This window comes from Pseudoliparis swirei, chromosome 9 (assembly GCF_029220125.1).
Source record: "Pseudoliparis swirei isolate HS2019 ecotype Mariana Trench chromosome 9, NWPU_hadal_v1, whole genome shotgun sequence".
Classification (NCBI taxonomy): domain Eukaryota; kingdom Metazoa; phylum Chordata; class Actinopteri; order Perciformes; family Liparidae; genus Pseudoliparis; species Pseudoliparis swirei.
The window spans coordinates 10,399,342-10,416,772 of record NC_079396.1 but is presented as its reverse complement, the minus strand read 5'-3'; the positions used below and the strand labels follow the sequence as shown (position 1 = coordinate 10,416,772).

The 17,431-nt window shown below is 43.6% G+C and overlaps 1 protein-coding gene across 7 annotated transcripts in view; it reads left to right on the top strand.

Annotated features, from left to right (window-relative positions):
* The first annotated feature begins 2,028 nt into the window (after positions 1–2,028).
* LOC130199184 (forkhead box protein J3-like) overlaps positions 2,029–17,431 on the top strand; it is a 61,633-nt gene continuing 46,230 nt past the window's right edge. For 6 of the 7 annotated variants that reach the window (XM_056422467.1, XM_056422471.1, XM_056422468.1 and 3 more), the window contains exons 1-3: positions 2,029–3,547; positions 14,864–14,988; positions 15,287–15,750. In XM_056422467.1, the coding sequence (XP_056278442.1) occupies positions 15,403–15,750 (348 nt within the window). In that variant the 5' untranslated portion in view covers positions 2,029–3,547; positions 14,864–14,988; positions 15,287–15,402. Of the gene's footprint in view, positions 3,548–14,564; positions 14,989–15,286; positions 15,751–17,431 lie in introns of those variants that run through there. The other variant, XM_056422466.1, reaches the window with a different exon arrangement.

Sequence of the window (17,431 nt, the reverse complement as noted above, 5' to 3'; positions counted from 1 at the left end):
AGGGGGGTTTGTACACTTTGCTTGGCAACTTGTACTCTGTCAGCCCCAAGACATTTCCTTCCGATCACTCCCCTGCACATCACTTAATTCTTTATTTAAATAGATTTAAACACACTTAAATACACTTAACTCTTCACCTTAAACACACGTAGGGGAGAGCGGGGTAATGTGATACACTTTTTACATTTGCTCCTCTCTAGGCGAGCTTAAATGATATATCAGTAAAACGTACACATTTCCCATTAATTCAGGATGTTACCTAGCAATGTACGTTATCAGAATGTCTTTTGGACAAAGGACAGTGAAAATATGATTGTTTCAAAAAAAGTGGTCTTGTGTCTCACTTTACCCCTAAAATGGGGTAAAGTGAGACAGACCTGAGAAACCAAGGGGGTAAAGTGATCCACTTACTTTTTCCATTTTAAAACTACCATAACAACACATGTTGTAATAGTTACAATCCTGACAGCTAGATTGACAACCACACATTCCAAAACTAATATCGGACTAGTCATAGAATCATGGAGATTAAGATCGATTCAGCACATTTATTTAAACACTTGAAAGTAACTCCAAACAAAATCCTATAAAACAAAATATAATGCAAAATGTTTTAATTAACAATCAAATGACAGATAGAACCAGTTAGATAATAACTCATATGCCAGTTCACGGCAATCAACTGGAGCAAGGCCATGGAACTGGTCAGCTAGTTGTTTCAAGTGTTTGCTCCTCCTCCATCTCATCTGTAAATATTCTCTTTGCCTCAGCTACTGCACCCCAGGATACTGATTTTACTTCCCCTTTCTATTTTTCTTTATAAATCTTTTGAGGGTTGTCTTGTCAATATTTCTATCCCTTCCAGCTTTTCTTAAGGACTTATGTCCTTGCATGACCTCAGCGGCTGCACTCTCCATCTCTGCAAGGGGTGTTTGGCCACATGTTGTCTTCCTGGTGTAGTTTCTTGGCATGATGGCTTTTTTACAATGTTTATGATATTACAAATACAACATAATTAATGTAATATTAGACTCAAATATGTTTAAGACGAAACTTAACTTGGGGTAAACTGTCTCACTTTACCCCATAACATTTGTCTCACTTTACCCCACAGCCACTATTTTAGAAAAAACAACATATCTTAGCCATTCAGGCTAATCTTCAGCTAGCATCAATCACATGGTTGTATATGTTAGAGGTTCATCGATATGTATGACATATGGTTTTCTACCTAAATCAATTTGTTTTGACACAAAAGTTGATTTAGTTCACAGCAGGAACATTTACTTTTACATGCAAAAAACTAATTTTTGTGAAAAAACATACTTAACACAGCACCAGCACCACTTCTTTTTCATGGCAAGGGGGGAATGGGAGGGGCTTGAAAACATAATTCTCACATTACCACAAATGGGTTCCTTTGCCTAGATACAGGGGGTGTCGCACATTACCCGGTGTCTCACATTACCCCGCTCTCCCCTACACATGTTACATCTACTGAGCATAGCTAACATGGTGTAGGGGACACGAGGAGCTGTAACAGATAAAGCTGTTGTTCATACTAAGTTTAGATGCATGTATATAGTTGGTGGTTGATATTGCATTGAAGAACTTGAGCGTGTATTCAATGCTGACCTCGGTGACTTCTAGATACAGATTACACTCAAAATTAGCACTTAGATCCAACAGTTACAAAACATGCAACTGATTTACAGGACGTTACATTGGCGACAGCAACAGCCGACTGTGTGTCGTGGCTTATCAAAGCTCACGCTCGTCTTTTAGCATTGTCTTCAGCGTTTAAAATCCATATTAGAATTTACAATGTTCAACACCCAAAAATTGCAAACACCAGCAAAGTCTATACTGCGGACCATAGACTGCAAAACACATCCTTGAGACTGCGTGAGTTAAACATGGGAAACAAATATGACTTTGTGCCTTGACTAGACGTTCGGTCCAGGTGGCACATCAAGCTTCTCATGCAGCCTCGCTGGAATTACAAAGCCCCCAATTTATTTGGTTTAACAGAACAGTATATATATATACATATATATATATACTATATATGTATACAATAAGGTACATTGATATTATATAAGTAATGCAACATGTTAATGTGTGGCAGGGAATGGAGGAGAAGGTACTTGGGTATAGTGGCAGAGTGAGTCTGTACACAGTCTCGCTAAACCTTACTCAATGGCTAATTTGATATTTTCGACATAATGCTGTGTAGGAAATATTGTGTACCTACCGGCCACATCAGCTGGTACAAACAAAACAAATCTACTATTTTAACTGATGTGTCTTTGACATCTCCTGCTTGACAGCCTGCCAGAGAGATAATATGGTAATACTGAACAACTTTGGTGAGGTGGCTGCTGTCAACTTGTGTGGTATAACATTTATGTGGTAGGCCAGAAAAATAAGGGAGAAAAAGTCAGATATATTAATAACATACATTATTTCTGCTTTTCTATCATGAGGAAAAAGCTATTTGTAAGAGCCTCTTAAGCAATATCATAACATATAACTATTACAAGCTAACCCTATATAACTTGCAAATGAGATACTGCAGGCTGTTTAATATACAAACAATTATCCTTTGATGGATTGGCATGTGTAATCATGCCACAGCCTTCTAAACTCACATGTAGTTTTACATGTATTTGCGAAAGCATTTCGAGCTGTTATTTCGCAACTAAGATCAAACAATGTGAGTGAAAAGTTTTTATCCATCAAATATTCCCCCTTTTCAGTTTATGGCATGAACTAGTAATAAATATCACACAACAGCTTGTAGATGTAGATCCGGGTATAGGCCTACTGATATCTGGGCTATATTTGTTGATCATCATATAGTCTCATATATATAAAACTGTTTTACCCTTTGAGCAAAACAGTCAAAATGACTGTCTTTCTCTCATAATGTGTCATACTTCTTATGATTATAACGATTAGAGTGTATCAGATGATGTTGATTACTTAAAACATAAAGTGTATAACAATGATGGCACGTTGTTATTATTAATAGTTATTATCTTGAAGGCGTGCTATCCATGGCCTAATTATGGTAGTGTTTCTGTGAGTGTGTGCGTGTGTGTGTGTCCTGATGGGGTCTCATTAATACTGAATGTGGGAACTAGTTAAATGGATGTGATTTCATTTCCCCCCATTGTGGTGCATGAATTTATCTTCAACGTGCTCCGGCTGGCGTTGGAAGTAGTTCCGGTGGTTCAGCAGCGGAGCGGAGCGGAGAGAGAGGGACCCGGGATCTTCGTGGCTGCGGAGCGCAAACGCGAATAGCGGGTCTCGTCTGCTCGTCATGACTGTCGAGTGACCACCGCAGCGGTCAGCGTGACGCCTGCAGAGCAGCGTGCGTGCAGCCCGAGTGACAGCGCCTCGGCACCGCTGGAGCTTTTTGTCTTCGAAGGGGGATTTTTACTCTGCAGACGAGGCGTCTGGAGCTCCTGAACCCAGAGTACAACACACACACACACACAGAGAAAATATTTGAATTGAGCCGATTCACGTTTACCCGACGACGGTGAGTAGTCTGCGCGGAAGAATGTTTGAATGTCGGCCGTTACGGGTTTGTGACAGTGTAACGATTTACCGGGCAGCTTCTCGGGCTTATACTCACCGGCAGGCAGCTGGCTTACGGGGGACAAATTCGGCGCCTGTCACGGTGTGCACGCGGACACCGGATAGCATTCGTCTGTACCCCAAATGTCCGTCTGACAAAAGTCAACTTATTTGAAGTTTGCGTGGCGTTCAGACAGCGCGTGCTGCGAAGAGTGTGGCGTTCAATGAACACTTTTGAAGTGATGCCGGCGGAAGACAGCGGCAGACCGACGGCTCCGAGAGGACCGAGTCCCCGCTGGCAGCCACGCACTTGAACGGAAAGTCACATTTATATTTTAAAGTCGCGACTCTAAAAGTTGAACGCGCATTGCCTCGATGGGTGTAAGGAAAGGGAGCAAGAGAAGTCAGTTCACTTGATTCACATCCAATCAACTTTGTTTCACACATTATAATATTCTAGCTGTTGCTTTGTGAATGAGAGGTCTTTTGCAGCATTATGGGGGCTACTGTGTGGATGGATGTACAGTGTGCCATTCATATATAATAATCCCTGCATGCATCATGTCGTTGTTTGTTTGTTTCAACCGGCACGTTTTTACAGGACATATCATTTTCAGTGGCTTTCCGTGTTTTTTTTTTTTTGAGGACTATTTATAAAGAATGTAATACAGTGTTATGACTTGAATTGCCAGTACAGATTAACACCATTCAAACTGATATTAGTGTAATGTTGGAAGTTTACATTGTTTCCAGAATTGACTTTAATGTGTGCGTCATATTGGATTCAGATGGCACAAAATGGCACATCTGCAAATACTGTACTTGATGCACAGTGAACTGCAATTTGCAATAATTGCCCTTGAGTGACTGTTTGTCCAACAATGCATGCGGGTTACTTTTTATTTGCCGTTTACCAATAATAAGGAGAGTTTGTTGATGGTGCAGTTATCCTCACCATACTATGGATTTATTTTCCAAAGGCCGCCTCAAATGGCCAGTCTCTTTCCATAAAGAGACGACTCCCTCACCTGAACATGAACGGTGATCATCTTATACTGTCGAGGAGTCATTATGGCCAGCCAACACTATACAAAAACAGACAGACAAGGGGAGGCGTGTGCATGTGTGTGTGTGTGTGTGTGTGTGGCAAGTAGACTGAAAATTCGTTTGAGATTACACTGTTCCTGATTTGGATGCGCTTCTAATGCCTATCAAGATGAGAGCTGTCTGAACAGATTTCTCTCATCATTATTTGCTCTGAGATTTACTTGCGCTTGTAAATGGTGTTGATTGAGGGTAATTTGGCTTTTTAATTGCCAAACAGCTGCCACACTCACTGCTGATTGCCATTGTAGACTTTTTCACTAGATCACTCATAGGCTCCTAAATGCCTCATTAAAACGTTATGCAGAATCGCATGAAACGTGAAGAGAAGGAACCCTCATAATGTTTGACTGATTTCTGTTTTATCATCGGAAAGGTCGTTGTTATTAACGTCAATGTCAGCAAATGCAAACGGGTGTATTAGTTGTGACTTTAAAAAAATAATAATCTAGGACTATGTTGATACACTACACACATTTGCATTTCTTTGATCAAGATTAACTCCATATGCCAGTGTAACTAATGTCAGTCGGGCATAGACAAGCAAGACTTGGACCATTTATTCCATTATATCAAACACACATTCATTTCTTGCTGGTCGGTCGTTGCACATCTTGGATCATTTAATGCAAAGCTTCACTTTGAGGACTTTTTTGTCTTCATAATGTCTCAAACAACGCAACAATACTGCATTACTTTAACATATATCCATACAGGTTGACAATGTGTACCTATGTTAGAAAATTATTAGGAATGTTTTTTTTAATTAACTGGAAATCTTTTTTTCTAACTTGTCCTGAAATCAATCAAAGTATGAATTGTCTCTCAATAAGAGTAAAGTTAAAACGTAAAAAATATAATAAATTGAATCCAGTGTAATAAGATGCACGTGGAGTTAAACCACTTCACATTGCGACAACATAATAACACTTACTACAGAGAACACTTGAAGGAAGACACATACTGTATTTCATTCTCCAGTTCAGTCACTACACATCTGGACATCTATTTATGAAATAACGAGGAGATAACCACAACGAACTCCACTTGAGTCAAGGCTGAAAAAAGGCGCTCTGGCATGCTGGGAACGAGGCTTAGTGAACTTTAAAGGTGAAATGGAAACATCTATAAAAAATATTCACAGCTGTAAAAATCATCTAAAAACAGTATAGTGACATAGTAATGCTAACAATATGCATTAAAGATGACAACAAAACAGTAAAATAGCAAAAGCTGCACTGTGAGGGTTGTTACAGGAATGCGGCAGATACAGTAGAATAACAGAAATGTGACTTAATTACAGCAGCACACGTTGGGAAATAAGAGCGCCGAGGCCGCTCAATGTGATGAAATTCACACATTCTAAACAGAATATTAAATTCTATATATAATGATCATATACAAAACATTTGGGAACTAATAAGTCAAGTACATTTTATCCCAGTTACACTGCCGCTGGGATATGAATCGTCGTGGCCGTCAAGATTTGATGTTGTGTTCCTGCATATTCATTATTTCTTGTAATGTATTCTTTGTGTGTGACTTCATTAGTGATCTTGGGCAGCCAGTCATTCTTCTAAGAGTCTGCCAAGAATAATATATATGATATATATATATATATATATATATATATATATATATATATATATATATACACACATGCACATATACATATGATCCCAGCATATCCTGGTGTCCTTTTTTTTGGAGTTCATTCTATTTAAAAACTCTGTAGGATTTAGTGTTTGCATGTATCATTCAGTCTTTTATTATTTAATTTTTTCTACAGCTCAACGGCTTTGACATGCTGTGCGGAAAATGTTAGTCTGCAAAGAGACTATAGGCTCAGCTTTTCATACCGCTGCCATTATACAGAATGTGTGTCTAACCTTGGGAAGAAGATCTGTTTACTTGAGGACTTACTAAGTAAGTTTATGCTTTGAGAAAACACCAACACCCACTCCCTTAAGTTGAATGGATTGATACCTGCAAGCATCTTCGTTTTCTACTGTTTTCCGTGAACACTTCCGCCACAGCGGCCGTTGATAAACTGCCATGCTGGAAGATAGCTGGGCCACAGCTATTAAAAGAGATGAGGAAGAGGTCTCATTTGCCTCAGCTCAAAGCCCTCTAATCTTCCTCTGTAATTATCAGGCCACTACAACATTACCAGGTCAACAGGTCATTTTAATTACCTCAGGTTGCATCAATAATCAACTCTTTAAATCATCATTCACACAAAGGGATGATTGAAATGACTGGATATTTGAAGTAATTACCAGACCCCCCCTGCAAGTGAGTGGACGCAAAACCCTTCATCCCCGATCAGCTGTCCCTTAGTTGTGGATTTACCTATACACCGATCATAGTGAACTCTTTTATATGCAGGCTGGGAAGACAGACAAAATAAAATGGGCAACGCATTACAGCTGACTTACTCTCCTTATTAAGCAGCTTGGAGTTTTCCAAGTGGTCCCAGTCAGTGTGATTTTTTGTCTCGTCCCCAGTAAAGTACACATAATTTGGATTCAAATGCAGCAAATCCTTTTATCTTGTCAAAACCCTCTTTGATTCGGTTCAGAAAGTGCTGCTGTGATTTGAAAGAGAAAGATGTAAAAGATAAGATGGGGGGGTGATCACTTTTAAAGGGCTGTCATTTGGATTGAACTCAGCAGTGGCGCCGCCAGCAACAAGAGTTCAGCGCAACGCTCCCATTGTGAAACCTCATGTAAAGCCGTGTCTTACACAAGCTGAGAGCGTTGCAGCACTCTCCTGGTAACGTTTTAATGAGGAACAATTGTTAGCCAATTTGCATGTAAAACAATGTAATTATAAACAAGCATCAAAAAGCTGTAATACTTCTAAAACATGTAAATGACTCTCCATTATGAAGCGCAACAAAACCTAAGCCATGCCTCTGAGCAAGAGCCTCGAGGTTCTTGGATGCTCGCTTCCATTATTAATGCTATTCACAAGCCAAACTTTTTAGGTTGGGCGCTTTAATCTATTTTCGCTGTAAATTAATGAATTTTTAAAGAGGACTAGTCCTCGCTGAATAGGGCTTGATGTGAAAATGTAGTTTTAGTCGTGGTGATGCAGTGCTATCGCCTCCTTTTACTGTGCACAGCCTGAGTTCACAAACAGCATCCCATCCCTCTCTTGGGACCTTTCGTTGGGGGAGTTTGCCGAAATGCTGCACTCCTATGTTTTATTTATGACAAAATATGCCTTTTTAACTTTGCCGTTGTCAGAATCTGGAATTGTGATAGTTTTTTCCTTGTCGGCAGCTGTAAGTCTTCAGGGTCGCTAACTTCCCCTACCATGGCAGATGTTTTCAGGTGTTATGTTCTGTGTGGGTTTGGTGACTTCAATATTTTATTCTAGGCTTCGGGGAATCAGTGGAACCTACGGATTTCCGTGCCTTCTTTCAGACCGTGTAACATTTTTTGCTTATGAGTTGGTTCAGTTTCCTTTGAGATGCTACTTCCTTGTCTTGGGCCAGTGATCAGAAACCATTGATGAAGGTGTTGTTCTGTCACTGATCAATTATCGTCCTTTCTCTGAATTAGGCCGACTCTTCCTTTTCTCCTCCAATGGTATTTTTCCTTTTGAGCATTAGTTTGCCTGACCACTTGCTTTAAGGAGTAAGGACAACACACTGGAACTGAGTTTGAAACGGTGCATTACATCGATGCCTCTCAAGGTCCCTTTTGAGAATAAGTATACAGTATCAGACGATAATTGCTTAACCCGGCTCCATTGAGCGATGAGCAAGCAGCCGCCATAAGGGCAGCTGATTTGCCTTGATATCTTTTAATTGAACCTTTTCAGGGGTATGTTTTCTGGCGCCGAAGCAGAAAGTAATTAAGACGTTCAATACTGCTTTTTGGACCTTTTCCCTCTTCCTTTGAATGGCCCACCCTCCTAGACACGACATCGCTTCTGTATGCTTGCAGACTTTCTTTTGACACATTAGCCTTACCGTTGCCAAGGCAGAAACCCCCTCTGCTTTGCGCTCTCCGGGTGGGTATTTTGTCATTACTTCATTTTCCTCTGAAAATATTTTGATGCCTCTTTCTTTCGGCTCCCCCCCCCCCCCTTCTCTCACCCATCCCCCGCCACTCCATTCAAAGTTCTCTTATTAAAATGCAGAACTGTAAAGCCTCTCTCAGTCTAAAAGCCTGCTAGCAGCGGGGGACTGTTAGCTGTTAGTGATGCATGCAGCTGAGTGAGTGCATCACAGCTACAAAGTCTAATGGGTGAATACATTCAATCACACACATACCCTCAACTCTTTTAAAGGGACAATGTTCCCAGTCATGAAAGCCCCATCCACAGTGCAGAAAGTGATGTATTTAAATTCTTTGGAGGAGAAAGATTTCTTGTTCATAAACCTCCAAATCCTTGATCTTCTTCTTTTTTATTTATTTATTCATGCTTGTAATCTCTTCTGGAAGTGCAAAGTAATATATCACAACTTTCAAGTTGCCAAAGAAATGTTGGGTAAGAAATTAGAAAATCTGAGATGCCACATATTCTCCTTCTTCTAATGTTAGCCACATTTCTATCCCTGAAGTTGTATGTACCCATGCACATTCATACTTCAAGCATTCAAACTATTTAATTAAACACTCCGACTTCTGCGTGATCAGCTGGCAGGATATCCCCTCTTCACTACCTTATTTTTAGCTCTTTGAAAAAAACTGCCTGGTTGTTAAAGTTTTTGATGTGTCCTGATCAATGAAACAAGAGTTGTATCTTGTGGATATTTGTCTATTAATGTGCAGGAATTGTGTCATTTGGGTTTCTCTGTGAGCCCTGAAACATTGTCTTACACATGGTGCTCCTGCAGCGATGAGAATCACTCTTCAGGGCCACCAAGTTTACTTTAAATGATTGTGTGCAGTCGTGTTTCTCAACATGCATTCAATTACATATCTATGAATGAAAACTGATTTTGTTATTGATGAGAATATAATATTAGAATCGTGTTTAAAGTGACACGTGCATTTAATAAACAGTAAAATGACCTCATATGCACTTGATAAGGATCTGAATTTGAGGATGATGTCGTCATCTCTGGCTACATACATGAAGTATACATGCAGTATTCTATTAAGATTCGTATGGATGTTCCCAGTCAAGTGTTTGTCCCAGAAATGCAAGATTTTACCTGAAGAAACATCCAAAAAGACCAAACTAGACTGAAGGGTTACTTTCCTCTCCCTCTCTCACATATTGCTGTATAAGTACACTCAGATAATCACGAACATGAGAGGAGAGTTTAGCACTCGGCATCTATGCATACAATACAATGCTTTTCTTTCTAAAACTGATAGCCCAAAGATAGGAGAGGTATACATTAAGCTGTCTTCTCGGCGGTGATCTTTTCCCCCTCCCCTGATACCACGTGGGCCTCCGAGGCTGATGTGCAACGGCAGAGAGGAGAAACAAAAGGCACAGTGCTGTGGTCAGCCCAGTCACTGTGGGACCAGTTGACTGAGTTGGTTGCCCAGCACGGCCCCTCTCCCCAGAAGCCAAGTCATGCCCTTCCTCTTCTATTACTCATCATCCCGACGCCTCACAGGCGAGCGGTGCGCAGCTCCGCCGTGCCGCCCGTGCAGCCAGCCCACGCTCCCAAACTTCTCGACAACAACAGCCACGGCAGCACAGCAGGTCAGGGCTTGTGGCAGGCTGATTTGCAACATGAGCCTCCTTTTAATGAGGGGAAAATAAGCACTTGTTGTTCTGTGTCTTGTGTGTCACCACCCCCATCCCCACCTACCCACCACCGCCACAACGAGCAATGCTACCTTCCCTTCAGCGAGGGAAAATAAGGTGCACTAATTAAGATGGCTTCCTGGGATTTGGAAGAGGGCGGGGGGGGGCTTCTTCTAATGTAGCAGAGCCTTGAGGAGGAGATGGGGGTGGTGTTGTGAAAGAGGCCTCATCGGGCATATCTCTTCTCTTCCTCTTTCCTTCCCGGAGTCCCACTGCTTGGCTTGTTTGGTGCGATGAGTCTGCGGCTGAACATTTGTATGTTGTTCTACTTGTAATTAAGCAAGGTTTTTGCAGGAGCTGAGCACTTCCCTTCCTCTTCTTCATCCTAGTGTACGGGGCTCATTGGTGAAAAGAGAGACAGGGGTTTGTGTGGCTGGTAGGCAGGCTACTTGAAGTTCTCCCACCGTGATCATATACAGTGAGCATGCATGGAAAATGTGTTGGCCAGTATGCTCTTTGTTGTTCAAGGACATGCGAAGGTTACTGCACGGTATAGACAGGAATAGACATGAATTTTCTCCATTTCTTATACTTTGCACAATATACACATACACACATAAATAACAATATAAAGAAGAATATCAAAAGAATAGAATAGAAATAGCAGATAATAGCAGTGGAAGATAAAGTACAGAGTCTGATTAGGAGTTCATCATGGTGAGTGCCAGTGGAAAGAAGCTATTTCTGTTGGAATTGGTTTGGCAGTTGGCAGAAAGCCTGCCAGAGGGCAGTTGTTGGTGTGTGGTCTGCAGTGGGTGCCTGCTCCGCCTCTTCCTCTGTCTGGTGGCGGTGTCCAGGGTGTGAAGGGTTGGGACTGGACTGAATGGAGGCTTTCCTGAGGCTGAAGCTGTAGAAGTCTGGAATGGAGCTGTCTGGTCTGAGACTCTTTTTGCAGTGATGGAAGAGCAGGACAGAGACTGATGATGGATGGACGATGGCCGGGATAAAAGCAGCAGAGGCAGGGCAGGCTGAACTTCCTGAGCTGGCTGTACAGCCTGCTGGGCCTTTTTACTGCGGATTGTGTTAATGTGGCATGATGAGGTCACCTCCGGGGGATGAGATTCAGAAACTTGAAGGTCTGTTCAGCAAGGAACAGTGCTATTTTGAATGGTGGGATAGTGTTAGGGTTGGGCCTTCCACTGACTGTCTCATCTCCACAGTCTTGTTCAGCAGCTGTTCAGGTGGGTTCCCACAGTCCCAACCACCCGCTCCACCCGTCTCCTGTCGCACACACGTGGTGTCGCACACTTGGAGACCGGCTGTCAAGTTTGCCTTGTCGTCCAAGGTGAACTAACTGGACGGGTCCTCTGTAGTGAGAGGCGAGCAGTGGTGAGAGCACATCAGAGAGTAACAGACCACACCCTCTGAGTGCAGGATATGGTTTGGTCGTGCGTGTTGTGTGAGTCCCCTGTCTGTCAGTGCCTGTCTGGAGGGAGCAGGTGAGGTGCGGGAGGCGAGCTGGCGAGGCGAGCTGGGAGAGTTTGGGTAGGAGAGTTTGATCCTGAAGTTGATGGGGGAGACCAAGCTGCCAGAGAAGTCCATGTCCCTCCTGTTGGGGAGTGGAGCAGGGCATGCAGGGTATCCACATCCATCCAACTTATAGTGTCCCACCGCAGTGTGTGGTGCAGTCAAACTGGGCCCAGTCATTTATTGGGCCCTTGTGACCCAGCTTCAGCTTGCAAGCGAAGCCAGTAAGGACGGACTTGGGGCAGGCAGGCGTCAGGGGGTCTGACTTCAGAGTAATTAAGTGATGGATGGAGGAGCATTGGCGGGATGATCAGGGCGATTGGGCAGGCAGGGCTCCCTGTGGCAAGATGGTGATCGGAAAGATGGGCGTGAAGATGGGGAGAAGACGTCAGCACAGACACAGAGGCAGGAGGGGGACAGACTGTCTGCTCGAGAGGAGCCTCTGATCTCACATCCTCAGGCTTCCTCTCATCCTCCTGGGGGTGATGGGAGACTCAGCAGAGGGGAGAGGTGGATGTTCGGTGATGGAGAGGTTGGGCGGGATGAGTGGTGTGGGGGGATGGTTGGTAGACATCAGTCAGACATTCAGTTGACGCCGTGGAGCATGTCAGCCAGGGGGGATGGTCTGGTGTGGGGGATGGTCTGAGACCTTCCCACAGATGCAGGGGTCGCATTTGAAAAGTTCTTTTTGCTTTTTTCAGTGTAGCTCTTTCCAGCCTCTTCTTAGCTACCGCCAGTGTGTTTCTGCCTGTTGCTTCCCAGTGTGTGCCCCACCTCTGTGTCCCCACCTCTGTAGGCCCTTTCTGCCCTTGCCTCTTGGCCCAGGTTCATCTGCTTTCTTTGTGCTTGTTGTTTTTGGTTAGGGTATTGTCCTCCAGAACCATGTCCAGGTTTGATTGTGATATGTGATGTCACCTTGTGCTCTGATTGTAGCAGTCCAGCAAAACATCAGTATCACTTAGCAGCCTCAAAAGCACTCCATCCCAGTGGGCCTCGTTGGTCCATCTCTCTTCACAGTTCACACCACAGGCTTTGCACATTTTAGTTTCTTTATGGACTGCCTGTAAGATGAACCCAGCAGTGATCAGAGAGAACCAAACAGTGCTGCTGATGCGAGCAGCGAACGAGGCCACAGTGACAGGTAGCAGTGGTCCAGTGTGTTTGGAAAGTCGGTTTTACACTTGTGCTGTATTCTGTAGTTTGGCAGTCTCTTGCTGAAGTTTGTCTGTTGTGGGAGCAGGGAACAATGGTGTTTGCAGTCTGGTCTGGTGTGCTTGCTCAGGTGTTCTGCTGCATGTGCAGGCAGGCTGAGGCTCAACTGGACACTGGATGTGGTGTGGTGAAGGAGGAATGAATGGGGGAAACTGTGAAATACATGCAAAAAAGTTTTGCAGTTTATTGAAGAGTTTGGTTTGAGAGGATTTATTGATTTCTGTCACGTGACATTCATTGCAACCTTCATTGATATAAGAAACCCGCATCCCCTTCCGACAGAGCCGTTTGACCGCGTCCAGTCGCTCAGAGGAGTTGAGCAGGTCCGATATGTCCGCTGTCCGGATGTGCTGGTGAGCCAGGTGCCTCTGGGCAGGGCACAGTCCCTATTAGTTTTGTTCTATTAGTTTTGTTCAGGAGCAGTTGTTCATCAATCATCAATCTTGTAAGGAGAATGACGGCCAGATGTTTTGAAAGCCCGCTGACGCACCGTAACGCTTAACGCATTGGCCGCCGCGCCCGCTTCCCGTGTGAATGAATTCGAAGAGAGCAGCCTGCAACCAAAACTAAAAAAAAGTCATCCGGTTCCGTTCATTTAAGACCGGTGAAAAAAAAAAAATTGGAATTGGATAAAGTTTAAAAGTTCCTCCCTCTGACTGAATGAGAGGGAGAGTGGAGACGAGACAAACACACAAAAACAGAAAAAAAACGAGAGAGGCTAGTAATCGAGGCTACCATCTGCGGCGCCATCTTGTATCTATACAAATCTATGGTTTTGATGTAGATGTTTGTATCCTTAGGAGGCTGAATCCATCCAGCTTTTGTCAACTATTCACTGGCACCGGCCCACTCTGTATTCATCTAATTCACAAAACGCATAGGTTTACCTGCATCTCCCAGAATGCAGGATGTTTATCTTTCTAGAAGCACCGAGAACTTAATATGGCAATTTTCCGAGTTAAATCTGAGTGTGGTCTGAATGCAACATCTTCGCTGCAGTGATGAGTAACAGTTACATGACATTCTCAGTCCAGTAGTGACAAATGTACAAATGTTCTGTGACTGACTGGAGCACAGAACAATTAGTGAGTAATTTCACTCTGGTGTCAAATTATCATGATTTTTAGAAGTATTTTCACAAAGCCACCAGAAGAAGAACATTCTCTGCTCACACAGGACACATGTTTAAGTTCACCGCTGGCTGCTCTAAAAATAGCTACCAAGTTGAAATTTTGGGACTTCTTTCATAGTTTGTGTCTGTCTGAACAGGATCTGAGATGCTGGGGGAGTAGTGTGTGTGTGTGTGGGGGGGGGGGGGGGGGGGGTTGACAGGAGAGTGAGGCACGTCGAGAGCCGGAGAATGGGAACACAGTGCGGGGGGGCTCCACCGAGAGAGAAAGGGGACGAGCCTTTCGGCTCCTCTAGAGGGTTGGAATTCCTCCCGAGCTGTTCCCCCCCATTTGGCAGGCACTTGTGAAAACAATTCCCCAGCTTTTAGTCACTCTGCAAATCCAATTGCCATTTCCACTTTGGAGCGAACAAGACAGAGGCAATCCAGATAGACAGAACCCAGAGAGCGAAAGAGAGAAGAGTTGTAATCGGACTGGACAGATGCCGAGGCCAGTTGAGCGGTTGCGCGATATTAATATCTTATGAAGGCTGTCTGGCAGAGCAAGCTGACCGTCTTGTGTGGTTTTGTGTTTGTGAGTTGCAGCAGCGGCCATTGCAGTGGTCTAAATGAAGAACTTGTGAGGATGCACGAGGGAAGGATTCTACCTTTCACTTCGGTGACTTCCCCAGATGCTTTGGCCCAAAGAAAGATGGAAAGGAACGGGAAGAGTAAGACCATGAACTCATTCCTAGCCTCTCATACTCTGCTTTGCTTTTCACTGTGCAGTTAATGGACTACAACTGTGTGATTAAAGTTTTTCTCTTATTCCTAGAATTGCAGATCGTATTCATGTGCAGAGAGCAAGTGATGAACATGCCAAACATATTTAGTTTTCCATTATACAAACCAGCACTGTATGTGGAAAATGATGTGCAAGTTAACATCTGTGTGTCTCTGCCAAGTGTGCTTTCTGCTCCAGCTAAAGTAGATGAATAGTCATAGTAAACAAACCTCCTGCTCTTCCAGACTTGAGCCAAGGCTGCTGCTCAGCGCCCATTCAGTGAGCCCACGGGAGATCCTCCAAACGCCACGTCGCCGAGCCTCTCGCCCTTCCCTTTTGACCCCTTCGACCTACGAGAGCCATGACCTCCGAGCTGGAGAGTAGCCTGACCTCGATGGACTGGCTCCCCCAGCTCAGCATGAGGGCTGCCATCCAGAAGGCCGATGGCGGCCACCACCACGGACACCCCCATCACGGCTACCATCACGGGCACGGGCCTGGCAAGAAAGTTGTCCACCTGGACCCGGGAACAACGCTGGACCAGGAGGAAGCTGCACAGCACAGAGACGGCAAACCGCCCTACAGCTACGCCAGCCTGATCACCTTTGCCATCAACGGCTCGCCGCGCAAACGGATGACCCTCAGTGAGATCTACCAGTGGATCTGTGACAACTTCCCCTACTACCGAGAGGCGGGCAGCGGCTGGAAGGTAAGACCAGACAGGAGAGAAACACTTAGCAATAGTGCTGTCACGCTTTTTAGGGTTAAGCTTCAATATCTGCTCTCAGGTCTGTGTGTTGGCATGTCTGATAGCCGAGTGGATCCAGATGGGCCGCGTGAACTCCGGCTCTGACCTCGCGGTAACATAATCAGGATCCCGATGGGGGAAAGTATTGGAGGAAGGCAGTGATTTACATGAAACCTTTATGCTTTTAAATTATGTTTATTTTGCACTTTGATAAAGAGATTTATTAGTCTTTGAAGCCTTTAAATAACTTTTTTTGTCATTATTTTTCCAGAAATTCTTAGGTCATTATTATATAGTACAGTTTTTTAAAATTGTATTAATAGAGCATCCTCTTCTTGAGAGTTTGGTCTCTTTTAAAATAGTGATTTTATCGATATTTTTTTAAAAATCAGGCTTTCTTTGTGTCGAATTGCCTCCAATTTTCTATAAGTTATACTTATATACGCATTCTAATTTAAACTCTGAAACTAGTAATTCTGAGTTAGGACCTTCAGTTTTGGAGCAAGTAGCTCATGAAATATATGTAGGCGACAATAATTTGTTTCCTTGTGCTCGTCTTATTTTCATGAGCTACTCAAAGTGATTCTACCTTCCCACACAACAAGAGGTGATTACAGATCTCAATTTCAAGGGAAGTTATTCATAACTTTGAAATGTTAAAAAGCTAAAGCTAGACGAGCAGATTCTAAAACTGGACTGATCAAGTGCCATCAAGCCTCAACCCCACTGCGAGAGCTCAAAATGTAACAAATCCGATCCAGTGGTTGCCTGGAAGAGCACAGGAGCCTTTTAGTGAATCAGGAATGATTGACAGATGCGTTTTGTCTCATTCAGACGACATTATTAAATCCTTATGTAAATGTGTCGATGCAAATCCCGGCTAATATGAACAGAAAGGTGGCAGCGTTATTGGAGAGAAATGAATAGATCCCTACGGTTGTGTCTTGGGGATTCTCTACCTTATTAGTGGAGAAGTGGAAGGATCGACTCCTTCCACCGACACATTGTAAAGGCTGTCTCCAAACTATCAACCGATTCATCTCTCTAAAAGCGGCAACATTTTTCTTCTTCTCTCATTATTTCTCTCTCTTTCACGTTCTATCTTCATCTCCCAAGCACTCCCCCAGCCTCTCTCCTCTTCTCTTAGTCACTCCCTCCTCTTTTCTCTTCTTCGTTCCCTTTCACAAACCTGTGTTTGTTTGCCGTCTATAATCTTCAACACACCATTCCCCGAGCAGAGATGTATGCCAGACGCGGAGACAAAAAGGTTATGATACAAGCCGGGTTGTGTTGGCAGAGCTTCTTACCCGCATGTAGGATTCAATCAATTTGAGTTCTCTTCGGAGAGAGAGGGTTATTAAGAGCATTCAGGATATCTCTCGCTGCAGCTCGTGGCTGCCTTCTCCTGCTAGTTGTACTTGGGTGCCAGGATGTTTTAGCGTCCCATAATTACACCTTTAGATTCATTGATTAGTGTGTGTATGTGGCTGCATTCAAGTCGCGTCTTTAACGCACTGCACTGATGGCTTTAATCTCACATGTTCCACGAGGGCAGTGCAGAGAGTTTGTTGTGACGTTCATGACCCAAAGTCGTGTTGCTTTCCTGTTAGGCCAGGCCCGTTTGAACAATACTTAATTTTTT